General features: G+C 36.1%; 1 protein-coding gene across 2 annotated transcripts in view; it reads right to left on the bottom strand.

Moving 5' to 3' along the window:
- Positions 1-9676: 9676 nt before the first annotated feature.
- Positions 9677-10846, bottom strand: part of ESF1 (ESF1 nucleolar pre-rRNA processing protein homolog) — a 58683-nt gene continuing 57513 nt past the window's right edge. For both annotated transcript variants that reach the window (XM_014832765.3, XM_044747978.2), the window contains exon 14: positions 9677-10510. In XM_014832765.3, the coding sequence (XP_014688251.2) occupies positions 10217-10510 (294 nt within the window). In that variant the 3' untranslated portion in view covers positions 9677-10216. The remainder of the gene's footprint in view (positions 10511-10846) is intronic.

The following is a 10846-nucleotide window of genomic DNA, read 5'->3' as shown; positions in this document are numbered from 1 at the left end:
AGCATGGCTTGATGAGTGATGCCATGTCTGCACCTGGGATCCGAACTGGTGGACCCCGGGCTGCAGAAGCATAACATGTGAATTTAACCACTGTGCCACTGGTCCGGCCCTAAAATTTTTGCTTAAGCTAGTTTGAGTTGGTTTATGTTACTTGCAACATTTCTAAGGCAACGGAGAGGGGAATTGAGGTTCACTTGAATCCAAAGAAATCTGAAGGAACACAACAATTTCTAGGTGGTTTCTGATATTATGTGGGCTCTCCAAAAGACCCCTAAAATTGTCCTAGAACAAGTCTAGATAATAGATCCAAATAGAGGAACGTATGTCACCAAATCTTCGTATTTCGAGTTTTTCTTTAGTCAAATAATGAGCTACAGTCAGATTAAACTTTTTCTATCTTCTAGAGTTGCTCCACTTCTTAACTTCTTTCCTAAATAATTCTTAGTTTATTTCAATAATTTTCCCCAAAATTAAAAAATATTTTATTGCACTTTATTGGCCATTTCCTGCCTTGCTCATCAGACGAACTTTTTGAAATATGATAGGGTTTATTATTTCATTCTGGTATAAGAGAAAAGACTGCTAATTAATTTCAGATTTTAGTAAAAGGGGTTTAAAAAACTCATGACAGGGTATTCAAGGCAAAAGCGTGTATAGTGATGAAGAATAATGACTCAATTTAATTTAAAAAATTCATGAAAACAGCTCATAACCCAAAGCTGGCATTTCTCACAACTTTCCCTAACATAATATATCTGTTAGTCTATTTGCTTTGGCACTGTCATGCAGCATGGAGTTTTCATCTCCACATTTTGGCAAAATCTGGATAGCACAGAACCCATACTTAAGGCTGAGCACAAACTCTCGTTCATGCTTTTTCATTTTCCCATGGGCCTGATTGCGGCTTGCTCTTGGCAACTAGTCCTTCATAAACTATTTGAGGAAGTGATAATGTGAACCCAGAGATGCTGAATATAGATTATGTAACTCTAATGTCAGTGGGGTTTGTAGAACAAAGGGTTCCAGCTGCCTTCTGAGGGGATTTGTCTCACTTCTCTTGACTCGTGACCATATCCAGAAATCTGGGAAACTTACATTACTGAGCATCCTATTCTGGCACTTTCAAGTTGCAAGCACTCTGACCATAATGCAATATCAAGAGTTTCTTTAAGAATATGGAGAAATGATCTGCAATAGTCTCAAAATAGGGCAAAATATAAAGATTACAGCCCAACACCACTATATTTGTCTTTGTATTAGTTAGGGTGTAGGTAGAGCAGCAAGTAACAGTGGCAGGAGAAAGCAGTGGCTTAAATGAGATAATATTATATTTTTCTGTCACATAGATGTCTCAAAAAGACAATCCATGGATGATATGGTGACTATGCTCTGTAAAGTCCTCAGGGATTCTGGCTCCTTGCAGCTTACCATCCATTATCCCTAGATAAGGAAGTGTGGCTTTGGTCCTCAAGACCCAAGATGGCTGTTGGAACTTTAGCCATTACATCTGTATACCAGGCAGTGGAGTGAAAGAAGGGAAGAAAGGAAAAGGTAAAATTTACTAGTCTGATGACTTCAAAGAAAGGTCCCTTGAAGCTGTCAGTTGCTTCTGTACCAGGCAGCAAAGGAGATGGGTAAAATAGTCTTATTATGCAAAGCCCTATGTTCTATTACTATGGAAGATGGAGAGGACAGATATTGGAGAACAAACATTGGTCTCACCCATGGTCACTTAAAGATCCTTGGGGAGCATGCTTAACCTTTCTCCTGGTCTGACTTGCTTAATGATCCTATCTACTATGGTCCAACTGCTGGTGGAGTTTTCTCTGCTGATCTGGGGTGTGACCTAGACTTTTATGGTTGCAGAGAATAAAGACTCATTCAGATGATCTCAAATAATGGAGCATTTACTGTAATCATAATATACATTTTTTAAAAGATGAGGGGTAGACGTTCATTAAATGGTCTGCGTGACAAATCTCATTTCCTAAAAATGGCTAAAACAATATTTCTGAATATGCATACTGTTCCAGAACTTTGCCACTTGCCCCATTAAGGGGGTGGAGTTTATATTCTCTCACCTGGGAAGACCTTTTTGACTGCCTCAACTAATTAATTATGGATGGCAGGAGCACTACTATGTGACATCTGAGTCTGAATCCTAATAAGTTGTATAGCCTCCATCTAATTCCTCTGGTTTCTGACCCAGCTACCATGTTCACAGTCAACAGCTGGCACCAACTTGCAAGCCACATGAAGGAACCATTTAGGAAGCAAACCCTCTAGTGCTCGGGATAATCACTGCAGCTGATGCCACATGGAGAATATGTCAGCCTTCCCCACTGAGCCCTATGCAAATTGAATATTTTTGAGAAAATAAGTGACTGTGGTTGTCTTAAGCTGCAAAGTTTTGGCATGGTTTGTTATAAAGCAATGGATAACCAGAACAGTCAGGCTTCAAGGAAAATTTTGTGATGTGGAAGGGCAATACAGCTAGGCCTCATGAGTACTGGAATATAGATTTAGGAATAAGAGGACCAGTCAGGATCCAGTATGGTTCAGGTGAGTAGATTCTCTTTGTATCCTTGAGTATCAGTTAGAATCCAATCAGGAGACAGAAACAATAATTTGAACAAGGAAAGTTTAAATAATTATTCATTGTGACAGGATATGAGAGTAACAGGATTTACAAAAAAATGGGTAACTAAAGGAAAAAGAGAACTCTAACAAATACAGGAATTGTAAATACAGAGAATAGCACCCATCCCTAGGGCTGAGGCAGAGCACTCAAATAAGGAGCAAATCTGGAAGAGCCTCTTCCCTCAGACTGAGCTCTAGACATCATCAGAGGAGCAGCAGCTGTGGCCTACTGAATGGGGAAGTTTACTGAGGTGCCACACTAACGGGACATTCTGGGAATCTGGCTTCAGGAGAGCTAGGGAAAGACTTCCATAAAGACGTAGAAATGAAAAAGCAATAGAGAAAAATGAATGAAATCAAAAGCTGATTCTTTGAAAAGATTGATAAAACTTTATCCAGATTAACTAAAAATAAGTGGCAAAGACACAAATCACCAATATTAGGAATGACAAAGGGGATAACAGACCCTTCAGACATTAAAAGAATAATAAAGGAATACTACAAAAAATATTATGCATACAAATTCAGCAACTTATATGATTTGGACTAATTCCTTGAAAGACACAAACTACCAACATTCACTCAAGAAGAAATAAATAACCGGAATAGTCCTATATCTATTAAAGAAATTGAATTTGTAGTTTAAAACTTTCCTACAAAGAAAACTGCAGGCCCACATGGTTTCATTGGTAAATTCTACCGGATATTTAAGGAAGAAATAACACCAATTCTACACAATGTTATACAGAAAAATAGAAGAGGAAGGATCACTTATTTTTTGAGGCTAGATCTATCCTGATATCCAAACCAGACAAAAATATTACAAGAAAACTACTGAGCAATATCCACAAATATCTCAAAATCCTTAACAAAATATTAGCAAATTGAAATTAACAATATATAAAAAGGATAATACGTCACAACAAGGGGAGTTTATTCTGGGAATACAAGGCTGGTTCAATATTTCAAAATCAATGTGATTAACCATATTAACAGACTAAAGAAGAAAAACCTCACATCAAGTCAACAGATGCTGAAAAAGCACCAGAAAAAATTCAACATCCTTCCATGATCTAAAACTCACAGAAAACTAGGAATAGAAAAGAACTTTCTTGATCAAGAGCATTTCTGGATAACATAATACTTAATGGTGAAAGACTGAATGAACACTCCCCTCCTAAAATGAGGAACAAGGCAATAAACTTAGCTATCACCATCCCTATCTGACATTGCACTGGAAGTTCTAGCAAGTGTACTTATAAGCAAGAAAAAGAAATGAAAGATATACAGATCAGAAAGGAAGAAATTAAACCGTCTCTATTCACAGACGACAAGACTATCTGTGGAGAATAATCTCAATCCACAAAAAACTTCTAGAATTAACAAAAATGAGTTTAAGCAAAGTTGTAGGACACAAGGCCAATACATAAAAATCTATTGTATTTCTATATTTTAGTAATAAAAAATTGGAAATTGAAATAAAAAAGTACCATTTACAATAGCACAAAAAATAATGAAATATGTAGGTATAAATCTAAAAGAACATGTGTAGGATTTGTGTGCTGAAAACTACGAGATACTGATGAAAGAAATCAAAGACCTAAACAAATGGAGACATAACGGCATGTTTACGATTTGGAAAGATTCAGTATTATTAAGATGCCAATTCTTCACAGAATAATTTATACATTCGGGTACCATTTTAATCAAAATCCCAGCAGGATTTTTCATAGGTATCAAGAAACTGATTTTAAAATTTATATGGAAATGAAAAGGAACTAGAATAGCCAAAGCAATTTTGAGAAAGAACAAAGTTGGAAGACTTATCAAGTTATAGTAATGAAGATAGTGTGGCAAGAGGATAGACATGGATTAAAGGAATAGAGAGTCCAGAAATAGACTCAAACAAAAATTGCCAATTGATTTTTAATTAAATGTTTTATTTTGAAATAATTGTAGATTCATTTGCAGTTGTAAGAAATAGTACAGAGATCCTGTGTACCCTTTACCCAGTTTCCCCTCAATAACATCTTATATAGTACAATATCACAACCAGGATACTGACATTGATACAATCCACTTGATTTTATTATAGACTTCTTGTTTCACTTAAACTCATTTGTGTGTATTTAGTTCTATATAATTTTATCACACGTGTAGGTGCATATATCCACCACCAGTTATGATATGGAACATTTCCATCACCACAAGGATCTCTCATGTTGCCCTTTTATAACCACACTCACTTTCTTTCATATCACTCCCCTTTCTTAACCTCTGGCAACCACTAACCTGTCCTTCATTTCTATAATTTTGTCATTTCAAGAATTATATAGTATGTAACCATTTGGGATTGGCTTTTTTCACTCAGCATTATTCTCTGGAGATTTATCAAAGTTGTTCCATATATGAATACTTCAGTCCTTTTTATTGCTCCATAGTACTCCATGGTATGGATATTACACAGTTTGTTTATTTGCCCTTTGAAGGACACCTGAGTTATTTCCAGTTTTTGGTTATTACAAATAAAACTGCTATGAAAATTCATGTACAAGTTTTTGTGTGAATATACATTTCCACTTCTCTAGCATAAAATGCTCGAGTGAAATTCCTGAATTATATGGTAATTGCATGTTTAGTTTTGTTTTTTTTTAAGATTTTATTTTTCCTTTTTCTCCCTAAAGCCCCCCAGTACATAGTTGTGTATTTTAGTTATGGGTCTTTCCAGTTGCGGCATGTGCACGCTGCCTCAGCATGGCCTGATGAGCAGTGCCATGTCCACGCCCAGGATCTGAACTGGTGAAACCCTGGGCCGCCGAAGTGGAGTGCGTGAACCCAACCACTCAGCCAGGGGGCCAGCCCGACGTGTTTAGTTTTACAAGAAACTGCTAAACTGTTTTGCAGAGTGGCCGTAACATTTTACATTTCCACCAGTGATCCAGTTTCTCTGCATTCTTGCCAATATTTGGTGTTGTCACTATTTTTTATTTTACACATTCTGATAGATATCTAGTGATATCTCATTATGGTTTTAATTTGCATTATCCTAATGGCTAATGAAGTTGAATATCTTTTCACAAGCTTATTTGCCATCTGTATATTCACTTTGGTGAAATGTCTGTTCATGTCTTTTGCGTGTTTTCTAGTGAGACTTTGTTTTTTACCATAGAGTTTCGAGAGCTATGTATATATTCTAGATATTAATCCTCTGCTGGATATGTGGTTTACAAATACCTTCTTTCAGTTTGTAGCTTATCCTTTCATCCTCTAAAGTGGGCCTTTCACAGAGCAAAAGATTTTTTGATGATTTATCAATTTTTCCTTCTATTGATTATTCTTTGGGTGTCAAGTAAAAGAACTCTTTGCCTAACCCTAGATTCTGAAGAATTTATCCTATTTTTGTCTAAAAGTTCCATTGTTTTACATTTTGCATTTAAGTCCACGATCCACTTTGAATTTTTTTCATAAAGTGTGAGGGTTTTTTTTTCCTGGCTGTATTTCCTCCATTAAATTGCTTTTGCACCTTTGTCAAAAATCAGCTGGGCATGTTTGTGTTGGTCTATCTCTACATTCTCTATTCAGTTCCACTAATCTGTGTCTGTCTCTCTGCCAATATCACACTGTCTTGATATAATAGCTATATAATAAACAATATAGGGTAGAGTGGTTCCTCCCACTTTGTTTTTTAAGATTGTTTTAACTATTCTAGGGCCTTGCCTTTCATTACAAATTTTAGAATAAGTTTGCCTATGTCTACAAAAAACTTTGCTGAGATTTTATTGAAATTCCATTAAACCTATAGATCAATTTTGGTGAAAACTGACAGCTTTACTATGTTGAGTTTTACAATCCATAAACAGAGAATGTCTCTTCATTTAAGCTGTCTTCGATTTCTTTCAACAGCATTTTGTAATTCACAGCATACAAATTCTATACATGTTTTTGTAGGTTTTTATCTAAGTATTTTATTTTCTTTGGAATAATTGTGTTTTTCAGTTTCCACACGTTCACTGTTAGTATATAAAAATGTGATTGATTCTTGTGTGCTGACACTGTATCCTGTGCTCTTGCTGAACTTACTAGGTTTTTTTGCTCATAGATTCCTTGGGATTTTCTATCTAGACAATCATGTCATCTGCAAATACGAAGTTTTATTTCTTCCTTTCTGATCTGTATACTTTTTATTTTTCTTGCTTTATTGCACTGTCTAGAACTTCCTGTATTGTGTTGAATAAGAGTAGTAAGAATAGACATTGTTTTAAGGGTAACTGGGGTTTACTCAGATATGGTAAGATATGCAGACATGGAAATGACTGTCATGAAGGAAGAACTTTTTTATACTCCCAGTTCCCTAGAAAGAGGCATAGCATGCAACAGAGAGGTACCACAGGGATGCCATGGGGTTGGTCAGGAGGCAGACAGAGCAGGGGGAAATGTGGGCAAGTGGCTTTACTGTGGTTTCTCTGGGAAAGGATGGGCAAGGCAGGGTAAGTAGGTTAAGGATTGGCTAATTTGAATTTCAGTAGGCTCTATGGCATTGGGGCTGTCCCTAGTTGTCTGGTGCCTGGCCTTAGGGTGATTACAGGAGGGGATAGTGGCCCAGAGTGCGAGAGCCCGATAAAATGGAGGTGGTTGGAGGCATGGGCTCTAGATCTGTTGGTTTGCACTTGCAAGGCATGCCTGCCTGCAAGTTATTTATTGTCTCTAGGAATTGGCGAGCTCTGGGAGGAGGCAGTTTCTATAGTGTTAGCAAGACGCCAGTGGTCAAAGCATCAGAATATAGAAAATAAAAGACACGGTTAAAACAGTTTTGCCTTGTTCTCAATCTTAGGAAGAAAGCATTCAGTCTTTCACTAGTATGTTAACCGTATGTTTTTTGTAGATGCTCTTTATCAAGTTAGGCATTTCTTCCCTATTCCAAACTTTTCATCATGACTGAATGTGATTTTTGTCAAATACTTTTTCTCATTGATTTGATCTAATTTTTATTCTTTAGCCTGTTGATGTAGAGGATTACACTGATTGATTCTGAATGAACCAGCTTTGCATACCTGGAGTTAAACACCATTGGTCATGGTGTATAATTCTTTTTGTACATTGTGGGATTCAATTTGCTAATATTTTCTTCAGGATTTTTTAAAGATTTTTAAAAATTTTTTCCTTTTTCTCTCCAAACCTCCCCAGTACAGTTGTGTATTTTTAGTTGTGGGTCCTTCTAGTTGTGGCATGTAGGATGCCGCCTCAGCATGGCTTGATGAGTGGTGCCATATCCTCGCCCAGGATCCGAACTTGCAAAACCCCAGGCCACCGAAGCAGAGCGCACGAACTTAACCACTGGGCCACAGGGCCAGCCCCATGTTGAGGATTTTTATGTCTAAATTTAATCACGTTTCTATAATACTAACAATGAAGATCAGTCTGTAGTTTTCTTTATGTGTACTGTCTTTGTCTGGTTTTGGTATCAAGGATACCACCAGTACCACCAACAAATATCAAAACAAATGTAACCTTAACAGTCACTCAAACTACCCTCACATTGTTTGCTGAATTGTGACAGTGGCCCTTTTTTATCCTGAGTTTTACTCCCAGCAATTATTTATTGAGAGCCTAATATTCTTCGTGTAGAATGTTTATTTAATGCAGCACCTGATAATGCGCTTCTCATTTTTTTTCCTACCTAAAAAATAGCAACTCTTTGAGAAAAGGTGTCAGGGTTGTGCATAACTTACATGCTCAATTTATCTGTTATAATCAATTATGTGCCTGACTATAAAACGAGATTTACAATTAAATAATGACTTAAAAACAAAGGGCTCAAAAACAAAAACCCAAACAAAAACAACCAAGAAACCAAATGGGCTAAATTTCACAGGAATCTTAAAACAAACTGAGTAATCCCTACACTATAATTAAACAATTTAAAGGAAACAAGCTTTTCCCCCCTGCGTAAATGAAATATGAATAACTATACAACTGTTTATAGACTATATTCATAAACATATTAAGATTCATTATCTTTCTGTGATGAGCAGATAAATACTGGGAAGTTAACAGATGGACCAATAGGAACACTGCTTTATTTGGCTGAATTAGATTATCTAACAGTGTCAGTGATTTATGATAAAAACACAATTTCCTGCACTTTTCTCTCTATTATAATGAACAATTTTTTTTTTTTTTAAATATTTTATTTTTTCCTTTTTCTCCCCAAAGCCCCCCGGTACATAGTTGTATATTCTTCCCTGTGGATCCCTCCAGCTGTGGCATGTGGGATGCTGCCTCAGCGTGGCTTGATGAGCAGTGCCATGTCCGTGCCCAGGATTCGAACCAACGAAACACTGGGCCGCCTGCAGCAGAGCGCGCGAACTTAACCACTCGGCCACGGGGCCAGCCCCTATAATGAACAATTTAAATGTGCTCTTTTTTTCCTTCCCTTTGCAGAGTGTTGATACATCTTTATTATCTTGGTATCATTGAGTTTCACATCCTTTTATTCTTGAAAAAATACACTACATTGGTAGACACGAATTTTTGTACCAAAAATGTCAAGTTTACTATTAACCACAAACCTGGCCAAACTCCTATTGCCTTTCAGAGGCTATCATATTTACAATTTGTTCCAAGTGACCATGCTGGTTTTTATTTTCATTTATTTATACAGCACACCTAATTCTCTTCTCTAAGTGGTCAGTTAATAGTTTATAAAACCTAGACCAGATGAGATCCAGGAGTATTAGGGCCTTGAAGGTATGTTTTAATTTAATTTTAGAAAGAATTAAGATTCCTTAAACTCTAAAGCAGCATATCCACCCTTCCAAGCATTCCAAAAATCTGCAGGGCAGACATAAGAATTTGTTACAAATAGAAAAGTCACTGCAGAGCTCATGAACATTTCAAATGCAATATGAGCAGTGCAAACCTGAAACTGCCTCTTCATGGAGTTGTCCTCTTAAAGAGTTAGTTAGTTTTTCAGATATTTTTCCAGACAGTAGTTTGAGGTGCATAAAATGAAATAAAACAGTGCTATACAAAATAATAAAATTTTGCACTTTTATTTACAAATTAATTTCATAAACAAACTATAGTAAAACATGACCAAACAACAGAGAAAGTTATTGGCTTCTATCCATTATGGCTAGAAAAATAACTTATTTAAATAGATATCTAAATCTGCCTCCTGCTTCCAGAGAAATTAACGTATTGCATATACATATTTTCTAAATGTTATTCAGACTTAGGCTGGGCACTGCTCTATTTTTTACACAGAATTCTCAGAAGTCTAAAAAAAGCTAAGAGTAATTTTCTACTAGTATGAAGTGAATTTCATAAAATACAAAAATTTTACAAATCCCATAATTTGGATTAATTGAATTATGATTAATGTGTGGAAATATATAGTATAAATCTGTCAATCTTCCACAATTAGGTCTAACTGTTATATACGGAGAGAAATTTTGCAATAGACAGAGTAAGATTTTATTCATATTCTTGAAAGGTAGCTTTGTTCCCAATAAATATTCCCTCTACCACTTCTGTATACTTTAGAAGACATTCTCAATCCAAAAAGAACATACAGCTACTTGACTTTTTGTTTTTTTCTTGCTTGAAACTGCTCTGTTTTGCTTTTCACAGATTTAATCAAAATTGACAAGGCAGGATCAATGGACCTCTTTTGTGATTCCTTTTGAATTTCATTCTCTTTTTTCTTTATTGCCTGAGTAAGTTCTTGTTCTTTTTGCTCTCTCTGTCGGGCTTTCTCCTCAAGGATTTTTTCCATAGCTTTTGTTTTCTTGAAATTAGGATCTGAAGGATCCAAATTGAACAAGTGGGATGTATACATTGCTTGAAAGCGTGTATCCTTAATATTTACCTGCAAATCCAAAAGGAAAATATAAATAAATAATTTAGTAAAGAAAAAGGTCCAGAAATGGAGCCAAATTTTCAAAGGTACATTAAAAAAATTTTCAACATTGGTGCCAAAATGAGTAGCTATTGAGGGAGATTCATAGACTAAAAGATTTAAAGACCACTATGGGAAAGACGGTGCCCCTGACACCAAGTTCTGACGTGACACAAACCCCAAATTTATCTTCTATCTTTTGACAAAAAACATTGTGGTTCCACATTTAAGAGAGTACCCTTAACTCCAGCCAGGCTTTTGAGTGTTGCCAGGCACAGAAATGATCAGCAAGAAAGGGAGCATGAC

This window comes from Equus asinus, chromosome 15, assembly GCF_041296235.1.
Source record: "Equus asinus isolate D_3611 breed Donkey chromosome 15, EquAss-T2T_v2, whole genome shotgun sequence".
Classification (NCBI taxonomy): domain Eukaryota; kingdom Metazoa; phylum Chordata; class Mammalia; order Perissodactyla; family Equidae; genus Equus; species Equus asinus.
Note: the sequence above shows the minus strand (reverse complement) of the source record. Positions and strands in the feature narration are given on the sequence as shown.